At 35.8% G+C, this 11,889-nt stretch overlaps 2 protein-coding genes across 9 annotated transcripts; one reads left to right on the forward strand and one right to left on the reverse strand.

Moving 5' to 3' along the window:
* The first annotated feature begins 1,018 nt into the window (after nucleotides 1-1,018).
* Nucleotides 1,019-5,736, forward strand: LOC121235000 (mitochondrial carnitine/acylcarnitine carrier-like protein). Of its 6 annotated transcripts, none has more exons than XM_041131178.1 (4): nucleotides 1,019-1,455; nucleotides 1,565-1,671; nucleotides 4,368-4,769; nucleotides 4,920-5,736. In XM_041131178.1, the coding sequence occupies exons 3-4, from the start codon at nucleotides 4,378-4,380 to the stop codon at nucleotides 5,419-5,421; spliced, it is 894 nt and encodes a 297-aa protein (XP_040987112.1). In that variant the 5' UTR covers nucleotides 1,019-1,455; nucleotides 1,565-1,671; nucleotides 4,368-4,377; the 3' UTR covers nucleotides 5,422-5,736. The 6 variants fall into 6 exon arrangements, with proteins under 6 accessions (XP_040987112.1, XP_040987113.1, XP_040987111.1 ...); XM_041131179.1 differs by having other exon boundaries at nucleotides 1,019-1,377; XM_041131176.1 differs by having other exon boundaries at nucleotides 1,020-1,455; nucleotides 4,378-4,769.
* An 830-nt stretch (nucleotides 5,737-6,566) lies between these two features.
* Nucleotides 6,567-11,114, reverse strand: LOC121235001 (probable phosphopantothenoylcysteine decarboxylase). 3 transcript variants are annotated; one of them, XM_041131182.1, is made up of 4 exons: nucleotides 10,898-11,114; nucleotides 9,548-9,581; nucleotides 8,257-8,604; nucleotides 6,567-7,111 (listed from the first exon to the last, which is right to left on the reverse strand). In XM_041131182.1, the coding sequence occupies exons 2-4, from the start codon at nucleotides 9,563-9,565 to the stop codon at nucleotides 6,806-6,808; spliced, it is 672 nt and encodes a 223-aa protein (XP_040987116.1). In that variant the 5' UTR covers nucleotides 9,566-9,581; nucleotides 10,898-11,114; the 3' UTR covers nucleotides 6,567-6,805. The 3 variants fall into 3 exon arrangements, with proteins under 3 accessions (XP_040987116.1, XP_040987117.1, XP_040987115.1); XM_041131183.1 differs by lacking the exon at nucleotides 9,548-9,581; XM_041131181.1 differs by lacking the exon at nucleotides 10,898-11,114 and having other exon boundaries at nucleotides 9,493-9,551.
* Nucleotides 11,115-11,889: the final 775 nt, after the last annotated feature.

Consider the following 11,889-nt stretch of genomic DNA (forward strand, 5'->3'; position numbering starts at 1 on the left):
CGGTTTCCGATCCGGTCCGGTCTGGTTTTCTGGTTTGTTTAAAATGTAAAAAATATATAATAAATTATTACTTCTTATAATAAAATGTTATTAATAATTTAATATATATATATTACGTTTAACGCATATGATCAATTAAATTTTCATCTTTAAGATTAAACTTTTATTTTATAAATTATAATAAAATTATCTTATATATAATTATATTAATAACATATGATCAAAAAAATTACAAATATTCATATTTAAGATTAACATTTTATGTTATAATTTATAAATTATAATATGAAATTATTTCATATATGATATATAATTATATATTATATATAAAAATTTAATATGTAATTATATATTATATATAAAACTTATATATATAAATATTTTGTATAATATATAAAATTAATTTTTATATATATATTTTTTTTAACAGGTCCGGTTCGGTCCGGTCCGGTTTCGGAAACTACGGAACCGAAACTGGACCGGTTCTGGCCGGTTTTCATAATATAGGAACCGGTTCCGGATCGGACCGGTTCAAAACCAGACCAACCGGTCCGGTCCGGTTCGGTCCGGTCCAGTTTTTTGATTTCTCGGTTTAAATTTATACCCCTACATGATAGTTTTCACCGTAACCTGCTAAATGCTAATACCTTTGTCCTTTTCAATGGAATTGAATGAAATTTATGTAGGTAAAAGAATAAAATAAAAAAGGAACAGGCTAATCAAATTATTTATTATTAATTCATACCAAAAGGAATATTGATTCATCCCCATCAACGGGATTTGCAATTGAATTTTGATTTCATATTCCATTGAATTGAACCATTCACTAATAATCGAATGAAATTGATATAAATTTATATAAAAATAAATATATAAATAGATATAAATTCATATAATCTATTAGATTTATTTTACGATAAAAATAATTTTATAATATTATAAACTGCATCAAAATAGGTTTTTTAATAAATTTATTTTTGTATATTCATTGTCTGAAGTTTTTCTCTTCCAGCTCTTTTTAGAGAACCTAACTCCTAATTATACTGCATTTTTGGTATTGATTTCAGACTCGGACCAACCTTCACTGAAAGCAAACTTCGTGGGGGCAGATCCAGATGATAGTGGGTGTACAATCGCTTCATCTCACCAACCCCAGACACGCGCATGCACACACCCTGTCTCTTCTTCCCTACAACATACGAACACCATAAAAATAGGTACATTTCCATTGGACGATCGCACAGAGATAGAGACCCGCACGGGTTTGAGACCAGAAGTGGCCTCCTTTTTGTCGTACCCAACCTCTCTCTCTCTCGTGGCTCTCAGTCAGTCCCTGCGCTACGATTCGATTCCCTTTCGTTGCTTGCTTATTTCCAGGTTGTGTTATTCCTTCGAAATCCCTTTCAGACTATCGTCCTACTCCTGCTTTCAGGACCCATTAATCTCTTTTCATGGGTACGGTAACGGTTACACTAACTGTAGCTGTGTCTTTGATTGAGCGGGTATATTCTATCTCTGTAACTCTACATGTGGATCTAACGATTTTCTTTTTCTTTTTAATCAGATTCGATTTTTTGAGACACGCGGCCAGATTCTTGGTATTTATTAGGTTCCGATTGTTTTTGCTCTTATTTGGTTGGATTCTCTCAGACACGGTGAAAATCCGCTCCAGTAAGTTTCCTGGTTTTATTCAAGTAGTTTGCGTCCCTTTATATTTGTTATGGGTTCTGTTCTGTTTGAAAAACACGTTTAATTGCAAATGTAATGAATTTGTCCAACTTCTTTTCGTTTCAAAGATAATCCATCAAAACCAATTCCAGACAGAGAAGTGCTAATAGTTGCCATTTCTTGCGTGTCATTCTGGATTGATTTGAAAACAATATGAATTCACATTAGATGACAGTGACATGTAACCGCATAAACTGAAACTTCATCATATTTAATGCAAACAAAGAATTGGTCCGCTAGTAGAAGCTGTCAGATTTCGTTTTAGCGTGTACGAATTTGTTGGTGTGTTTTTTTATTTCGGTGAGATCATGGATGCGTAGTTAGAAGCACAGAGATCTTTAATTACTGTATAATTTTTATCTGTATCAGGAAGCCTGTTATAATCAGGCATCCATGGTGAAAAATTGATCTTGCATCTAATATCACTGTACCGACGTGGAGAAACAAAATTGGGATTCTCTTTTTGATATCGTTCAAGCATCCCAGGAATCTGGAATTGTACTTATGTTTAAGATCTTATTTTATCTGCAAACGTCCTGTTTTGCACTCTTCCTTCTTTTTTCTTTATTTTCAATCTGATATTTTACTCGAAGCTTGGAAAACTATCCCAACTGGTATGTGTATTTACGTATCAAAAAAGGGGATTTGAATTCGAAAGGATATGTTGTGGTTTCGTTGGTTAGTCACATGGGCATCCTCAGAACTTTAAAGAGCAAAGTAGTTTTTGCATATGCTTTAATCAATTGCATTAGTTTGGGTAAATAACAAGAAAATGAATGCAGCATAATGTTTCATTCCCTGCACTAGTTGGTCTGTAAATTAGGATGATTATTATGTATGGGTTCTAAATTCTACTTTCCTTCAACACCACAGCTAAATGTAAAAACTGTAGCTTTCATAACATTTGTCTTTGATGGCTAGAAATGAGGGATTCTAATTCATTCTAACAGAAGAATTAGGTATAGGGAAGTATGTCAAGCATATATATATATATATATATAGGGAAGTATGTCAAAAGGGATTTCCATGAATAGGGAAGTATGTCAAGCATGTGTGTGTGTGTGCGCGTGCGCGCGCACAACGACATGCAATACCATGTTTTAATGCATTGGTCTCTAGGCAATGGCAATGGAGAGAAAATACTTGACAATGGATAGATACTATACACACTCCCATTTCCTTCTCTCCATTTTCTGTTCCCATCCTCTCTCTTCTATCAAACAGACCTAAACAACTTGTTAATATATTTAAGCTATTACAAGTATGAATTTCTGCAACTAATATTCTATCATATTTTTTGTTCTTGATTTGAAAAGTTTGAGGGCCCCTTGTTTAGATTATTTTTCCTTAAAGATATTAAAAACCATCAAGTCCAATACTGATGATATTACACATGCTTCAGCCAGATATTAGGCTTTAAATATTCCAACTCACATGTCCTGTAAAATTGTAAACAAGCCGCCCAACTGAGTATTGGGCTGTTCAATCTTTTTGTATTTAGGATGGGGCCAGCTCAAGATATATTTGAGCTGCAGAATTTTCACTTAAGGTCAATTCTACATATTCCATCTTCTTTTATGTGCCTAACAGAACTCGTATGTCTCTGACATTTGTTGTTACAAGCTCAACACTCTGGAACTCCAATTCTTTTCCATACACACTGACATTGTGATACCACATCAATGTGAACCTTAACCAGGCAGGTTGAGCAATCGTGATTGAATTTTGAATTGTTAAGAGTAGGGAATGAACTTGGTTATGATTGCTAGCTTGTTTCTGTCAGGCTGTATAAAAATTTCAGTGGATTCAATCATGTACTAGGCTCATTCTTCATTTTGCATTAGATTATTTTGAAAGTTTAACAAAATTTGTCTGTTGAGTATGTTTTAGCTGACAGTTGAAAAAGCTCAGTTGAGTGAGCATACTAACTCTCTGGGAAAATGAGATGGTTTTTCAATTTATTTGTGTGGGTTCATGGATTTATATTATTTCTCCTTATAATTTTCAACACATTCAAAATTTATTTTACTTATAAAAAAAAAAAAAAAAAAATTCAACACATTCAAAATGTTACCTCACAGGCAGCGTACTAGAGGGCGTTATTTAGGTTTATTTGCTGTTGGAAAGCATAGGATCTGTTGCAGGTGATTTTTGTGGAGTTGTCCTAGACCTGGCTTCAAGCAAAGGCCAGTTCAACAGTTAGTGTTGTTTCTTCTTAATGTTAGGAAATTTCTCGGACAAACTAGTAGTTTTTTAGTAGTTTAAGATAACACTTTCAATAGAGATCAGTTTTTGAGGTTTATGTTATCTGTTAGATTCCTTATTCCTTCTATATGTCCCTATAAGAATATTTTTTTCCAACAGTGATTCCTTTTTTGCAATATTTCATCTGCTAATGCAGAACCAATACACCCATTCCTACTCGTTTCATCTTGTTGCATTATCTTTTATTTTTGAATGGATGCAAATGGAAAACTGTACTCATTTTCTGTCACAAGCACTAAGCTCTAAGTAGAAATATTCTCCAGCACTGTTTGTTACATTCATAAAAGTTCCTCTTTTATTATATGCTAGATATGCTTTTTTTATTCCCAATATTTATTCTTGTGTGCATTTGCAACTGTTCCCTTGTAAAATAGAAATTTGCAGATGGGGGATGTCGCAAAGGATTTGGCTGCTGGGACTGTTGGAGGAGCAGCACAATTGATTGTCGGACATCCCTTTGACACCATTAAGGTCAAGCTCCAGAGCCAGCCTGCTCCACTTCCAGGCCAAACTCTCAAGTATGCAGGTGCAATGGATGCTGTCAGGCAAACAGTAGCTGCTGAAGGCCCTAGAGGTTTGTACAAGGGTATGGGGGCTCCACTGGCCACTGTGGCTGCCTTCAACGCTGTCCTCTTCAGTGTGAGGGGACAAATGGAGGCATTATTGCGATCTCAACCAGGTGCTCCCCTTACGGTTAATCAGCAAATTGTCTGTGGGGCAGGGGCTGGAGTTGCCGTTTCTGTTTTAGCTTGCCCTACTGAATTGATCAAGTGCAGGTCAGTACAACAGTCATTACTTTCTCTATCCTTGTATCGTGTGATCTGATTTTGAAGTCCCTGAGAGTGAACTTAGATATCTTTTAATTCTATGGGAGAATTTTCAAAACCTTCAACCTTACTTGTTATTGGATATATTGTAAAGAACAGGTTGCAAGCCCAGAGTGCATTGGCAGATTCCAGTTCAGCCAGTGTGGCAGTGAAGTATGGAGGGCCAATGGATGTAGCCAGGCACGTTCTCAGATCAGAAGGTGGTGTAAGGGGTCTCTTCAAAGGATTAGTTCCTACCATGGCACGTGAGGTTCCCGGAAATGCTGCTATGTTTGGTGTCTATGAAGCTCTGAAGCAGTTTTTTGCTGGTGGTCAAGACACTTCTAAATTGGGAAGAGGCTCTTTGATTGTGGCTGGAGGTCTAGCTGGAGCTTCCTTCTGGGTGTCGGTCTACCCAACTGATGTTGTCAAGAGTGTAATTCAGGTAGATGATTACAAAAATCCCAAGTTCTCTGGCTCCATTGATGCTTTTAGAAAGATCATGGCCTCAGAGGGAGTGAAAGGCCTGTACAAGGGCTTTGGACCTGCCATGGCCCGAAGTGTTCCTGCAAATGCTGCATGCTTCTTGGCATATGAGGTGACAAAATCAAGTTTGGGATAATCGCTTCTTCCGGTGTTATTGGTTGAGGATTTGGTTGAATGTCTTCATGTTTGGATCTTGCTTATATCTCACAGCAATCACTCCAAGAATTTAATGTTAGCCGATCGAGAGATTGTTTTGCAATGATGGCAAGCTCTTTGCAATCTGTAATTTCATTTGGTTGCTGGAAGAAACATTCTTTCATCATTTGATATATAAAGGCACCTGTTGCTGAACCTTGCTTATAAGATGTTCTCGGATATGAACTTTTATGTGAGCACATTAGATGGTGGTCCGGTGGACATATAGAGCTTTTGGTGCCGAAGAAGGCCCCCCACGAGGGTTTTGTTTCCACGTTTCAGTCAAGGCTTGGCCATAGTTGTGATAAATGACTTCACAAGGTCTGCCCACTTTACCATTATATACTTGTATTTAGGAATTTTAACTTTCTTTTACCCATCAAACATGAAGAATTCTACAACCAGCTTTAGCTAAAACCTATTTGGTGCTTTTACATGTTTCAGAAGATAAGAGGTTTTGTTTTTATTTGGGGGGTGGTGGGGGACTGACATTATGACAAACTTCATAAAATGTGGACGTTGGAAGACATAACACATCGACATGAAAAACATAAAAACTATTGACTGTGTTTTTCTCATCAATCAACGGATTTATCCTTTTCCTTATCTTACGGCTACACAGGTACTACAGTGCTCCAATAATTAGGTAGGTCGAGCTGCTTAAACAAACACGATTTTTTTCCCAATTTTTTCAAACTTTTATTTGTAAATTTTGCCTTTTTTGTGTGCAAAACAATTCTGCAATTGGAAATGTGGACCAAACTGATTCAATCTTTCAGCACTCAATAATGATACTAATCAAAGGAGATGAGATTTGAGTACTGAATTTGAAGAGATGATGTTCAACTAAACAGAACTTCTACTTTCTTGGCCTTCGGTCTAACTGACATCGACACTGTTATCTCAAGGACTCAAATCCCCTATCTGCAAATAAAGACAAAACAAAAACAATGGGAACAGAAAAAAAAACACAGAATTTCTATTGATAATCAGCATCACCAACGGCATTGTGTGTGTGTGTGTGTGTGTGTGTGTGTGTGTGTGTGTGAGAGAGAGAGAGAGAGGGAAGACAGCCCTAGCAGAAAGAATAGAGGTGCATGCGTACCATTTGCAACATGCAGCTCAAATCAACTCTTTTTCTAGATGTACATACCGTATGATAGAAAGACAGAACCAATATATGTAAAAACAAAAACCCACCCAATAAAAGACAAAATGATCACAACCAAACTAGCCTGTTATGCACGTCAACCAACCTCTTCCATCGCCCCTAAAAAAGCCACCTTCTTTTGCTCTTGCTCTTAAAAGATCACTAAATTGCTGCTTTACAACGCTAGTTGCTGAATATTACTGCCATCCTGTCGAATCTTTGACTCGAAGAAAATCCTTACTGTTGAGTAGATATCGGCAGGTTCAGCCATTGCACCATTGCCAGAATCCCCACATGCCTGCCTCTTAGTGACAGGCGGGATGAGAGAAATCCCGAGTTCATCAATTGACATGAGAAGTCGTTCTGTGAAAGGATTTTTCCACATCATTGTGTTCATGGAAGGTGCAATAAAGAATGGCTTGCTGTAATCCCATGCTCGGACAATGCATGTTAGTAAATTGTCGCACAATCCCCCAGCGATCTACAATAAGAGCAAATCATATGCCTTTAAAACATACTAGGAAAATAATAAAAATTTTGACTATTCAAATAAAATAACAAACAAAATACACAAACAGGCATGCAGAGGGAGTAGAGAAAAGGGCATAACCAGCCATATGTGTCATTCTTAGAGGCAAAAGGATCTCCCTGAGACTTGCATGATCTACTACTTTGATATACATGTACAAATGTACATGTGTACTTTAGACTATAACCAAGCACAGGTATCAGTCCACCCTTTTTTCCTTAAAAACAAATGTGAATTCGTAAGATACATTCATTGCTAGAAATAAATTGAGACTTGCACTCTCCATTCTCACTTTATAGGCCTCTAACTTATGTTCATATAGTAATTCACGAGGCTGCTTGTTGAACTCAGATGATAGACACTCACCATACAGAATACTCGCATGAGACTTTGTACTAAGCCTATATGCATGCAGTATGGGCCCCAACTATGTAAGGGGAAAACAAGTTCCAAAGTTGATGACATCTCAATTATTAATCGCTGCACTCCTAGACACCCAAAACTAAGCAGAGACAGACAGACATGCATTATTGAAGACTAGTATTTTGCAAGCCTACAAAAAAGGCCTAACAACAGCAACCATTCAAGCTCAGTACTCTAATCAAAAGAATGGAAGAAGCACAAGGTATGGAAACATTTCTCTATCCCATATAAAAAAGTACCTTGATAAGCCTATTGAGCATAAATTTCACTCTCAATACATGCCATTATATCATTTTCTTCATAGCTTCTTATGTATTCATATTAAACCAATCAGACAAGCAACATAGCTAATTTTCAGTGACAGGCCCAATATGAATAACGTAACCTTGTTGCACTTATAAGCCAAGCAGTTCTATTCCAATGTCCATTCGTCCCCTCAGATTTATGAAGTGCTTCGACTAAGAAAAGAAACCACTTTCATGCATTTTCCTTTCTTTTAACTCTTTTTGTTCAACAACCAAATTGGATAGTAGAGTTACTCAATTTCCAGGTTGTGAAGTAATCAACCGTCTGAGTAAATGTGTGCCATGTCCAATAAAAGTGTTAAATTGTATCTCATTGACAGTAAAAGTTCAAAGAGGGACTGTTTCTCTGAAATTTCTCAAATATATTACCTTGCCAAGTGTGTTGGCTGACAATGGAGCAATAACCATTATATCAGCCCATCGGCGCAGCTCAATGTGAAGCACATTATCGCCAATTCTATTCCAACTAAACCATTCATCCTCTTCAGTATATAGAATTACATCCTTGGGAAGTGACACCCTATCTATGAAATGCAAAGATGCCTGTGTGGCAACTGCTCTTACTTCTGCCCATTCTGAAAAGCAATGGCAGAGCTTGCCAAACTTTATGGCTGCCACACTTCCACTAGCAGCAAGTAGAATCCGTGGCTTCCTGGGAATAACTTTGACTTGTATTGGAATCCTTTCTCCACGGACAGGTTCTGAGCATGCCATAACCTATTCATAGGAATGCCAACAATATTCTTATCCAAGATTCACGTTGTATCTCAACATATATGCCACAAGCAGATCGACTTGTAACAAAACTTTAACTAGAATTGGTAAATATATTTTGAGCACCAGCAGAATTTGCAAAAGTAACTAACAATACATTTCAATAAAATTCTTTAAAAATTAGAGCCAAACTGCAGAGTGAAGAAAAAAAATTCTGTAACAACCATGCACAGATCAACTGAATATACAAAGCAACAAAAATTGTGCAGTGTGAGCACACATTAAACTGCTATTAATGTAAGCAACAACAAGTAACCTCCTGTTTTAATTGCTCCATGCAGAATAAACATTCTTTAGAACAAAAATAAACAGCAGGGGGAAAACATAAGGTATTACACTGATTGATTTCGCTTAGGCATTGTTGCTCCAGGGGAGCCATTGGTGCAGAGTTACACGGTGGCAAATAAGAAAAATCTTAGTATAAATTAAGATTTTAAATGTAAAATCGAGACATAAAGCAAGCTATTGAAATTGAATCAATCACATAGGTACCTCCTCAAGCTAGACATGCTTGTGCCTACAAGAATATCACTCTTATATAAAAGACAGACTCGCACATCAAAACAAAATAAAAAAATAAACAGAAAGAAAAAGAGCGGACAAGAACATAAAAGGTGCATGTTATACTACAAGACAGATTACTTGGTAATCTTACAAGAAATCTCCTCCACTACTATGTTCAAACCAAAGAAAGAAAAGGAAAACTGAAGAAAGGCATATTCCAGCTAGATGTAGTTGAGACATGAGTTCCTTTCTCCCACTCCATTATATTGAGAGCCAATTAAGGAGCACAGCTTATCATGAGTTGCAAAACAAAGGGCCAACACTAACCAAAACAAGGGTGAAATGATTAACCATTGTGTCATGGACCGAGACTCACAGACACCTGCTTACTCGCGAACATGCGAAACACTTGGCACCTAAAACTCGTGAAAAAATTACCAATCCAACAACGGCAGTTATAAACTATAATTCTGAAATATGAGAAATCAAAACAATCAAGGAGGGGACTGATGAAACACTAGAAAGCAAAATGATAACCTTTGACTACCCAGAAAAGGTGGGAATAAGACACTGTACACATCAAATACACAAACCGAGAGAGAGAGAGAGAGACTACAAGAGAAGTCCACTCCATAGATAAGGAGTTAAAAAGTATGAAATTGCGAAAATTTGTAGGTTCAGTTGTAACAAAACAATCACATGAATCTAATAAGCACCATGATTAAGCATAATTCAAGCTATCACTACTTATCAGAAAAACAATGCAAGCTATCACGATTAGAAGTCCAAGATATCCCAAGTACCAAATCAATGAATCTATCATTAAGTTGGTTAAAAATACAACATTAGCATACTTACTAAATCAATCATACAAGTTACAGGAACGAGAGAAACCTGACATAATGTCTAGCAACCAATTTATAAATAAAGAGAACAGCGCAATGAAGCAGAAACATCAGGTGTGAATCACAAACAACAGGATGGGACATGAAGGAACATGCTAGAGCACCTAAAACATTGATTCAAATAAGAATCTTCAGACACGTCATGCATGGAGAACTACCAACAACGCACGTGTAATAATCAGCATGTAGGAACACTGAATCGAAAAGAAAATGATGCTTTGATCACAAAGATAGTACCGGATTTTTATTTCTATTTTAAGTAATGATTAACAAGTAGTAATCGCACAAACCAAAGTATTTACCACGGGAAATTTAGAATTGTAAGAAAATTAAGCAAGTACAAGTGACAGAAGCAAAAGTAGCATGAAGTAGCTAAGACATCAAATAAAAACCCCAGCCTATATCAACAGCCAGGGCAACACAAACATACATTAACAAAAAGGATACAATTTTTTGTTCGAATACAAGAAAAAAATTCTTGCGGGCTATTGACAATGACACCCCCATCAAGAAACTCTAAAATAACGGTAAATGAAAAGAAATCAGCATGATCGGTTATCAGAGCATATGTTGACTATGTTGGTAAAGAATGCAAGAAACTTTCAAGAAAATTTAATGGATCTTCTTTTAGCATTCTTTAATATCAAAAGAATTATCTTGGTTTCTTTTCCATGGTATTTCTCAGTAATCAGACAGATAAAAAAACTGAAGGTTCTCTAAAATAAGTGAAAATGTAAAGATTCACTGGCCAATGCAAGGGTCGTATGGATTGAGGGGTAAACAACAACTAAATATTTTGTATTTTGTTCGAATACAATTGAACTTACCTGTACTAGAGAGTTTAAATTCCCAAGTGGTGTGAGTCCTTTTAGGGTTCTTTTCCTACAAACTCAACAAGGTGAAGGGCTAAAGGAACCGTATTTCGGTCAAGGAAACGTTTCTGTTGTCTCCTCCACCAAGTTTCAAGGCTCAAGCCTCCACTGCTCTGTTTCAGGCTCGTATTTCTTTTTTTCCCCCCAACTCTCTCTCTCTCTCCCTCCCTCTCATACTCACGCATTTATATCTTAATCGGTATTGCCGGGGCGGGATAAGTCGGATTCGTACCGGATCAGATTTAGGATTCTATTCGTTACATAAAATTAAATTATCTCATCTCATCTCATCTCATTATTATAAATTTTTTAAACTTTTATATAAAATATAATAAATTAATTAATTTTTTAAATTTAAAAAAAAAATAATATTATAATAATATTTTATTTAATTTTTAATAAAACATCTCTTTTCATCTCATATAAACTGCGTAACGAAATGAGGTTTAATATTTTAATTACTCTAGTAGTTAGCTTAAGTGATAAAAGCCTTTTGCTTGAAGGTACGGTCTTTTTAGATTTAAGATTCAAATCTCACTTAGTGTAAATAATTTTTAAGGACTATCATATTAGAGGATTTTTCTGAGATAAAAAATCTCTCCAATTCAACTGGTTAATTTTGTATATGATTTTTGTAGTTTGAGAGTTATGATAAGAATATCGGTTTTGAATAATCTTAAATTGAGTTCAAATTATATATTATTCAATCTTAAGTCAATATGTTTAATTAAACAATTCATACCTTTTAATTTTTTTTGGATACAGGGGTGGGAGGTCGAATCTGATTCTCCTATTTGTAAACCAGACCTTATGCCATCTGATCTAAAGGAACTTGGCATTCTTTTAATTAATTAACTTATAAAGATGCTTAAAAAATACCAATGTTACTTTATTAAAATTGATATATTAACCTATGAGATAAAATATATAACAATTTATGCTAGCTA

The sequence above is a fragment of the Juglans microcarpa x Juglans regia genome, chromosome 6D, assembly GCF_004785595.1.
Source record: "Juglans microcarpa x Juglans regia isolate MS1-56 chromosome 6D, Jm3101_v1.0, whole genome shotgun sequence".
Taxonomy (NCBI): Eukaryota; Viridiplantae; Streptophyta; class Magnoliopsida; order Fagales; family Juglandaceae; genus Juglans; species Juglans microcarpa x Juglans regia.

What these genes read in the sequence shown, in the direction of transcription:
- LOC121235000 (XM_041131178.1), top strand. Translation starts at nt 4,378, where the DNA reads ATGGGGGATGTCGCAAAGGATTTGGCTGCTGGGACTGTTGGAGGAGCA. An exon ending in ACTGAATTGATCAAGTGCAG is followed by an intron (nt 4,770 to 4,919) that starts GTCAGTACAACA and finishes TGTAAAGAACAG; the next exon opens with GTTGCAAGCCCAGAGTGCAT.
- LOC121235001 (XM_041131181.1), bottom strand. Translation starts at nt 9,519, where the DNA reads ATGGTTAATCATTTCACCCTTGTTTTG. An exon ending in ATCATTTCACCCTTGTTTTG is followed by an intron (nt 8,605 to 9,492) that starts GTTAGTGTTGGC and finishes TCCTATGAATAG; the next exon opens with GTTATGGCATGCTCAGAACC. An exon ending in CAGCCAACACACTTGGCAAG is followed by an intron (nt 7,112 to 8,256) that starts GTAATATATTTG and finishes CTCTTATTGTAG; the next exon opens with ATCGCTGGGGGATTGTGCGA.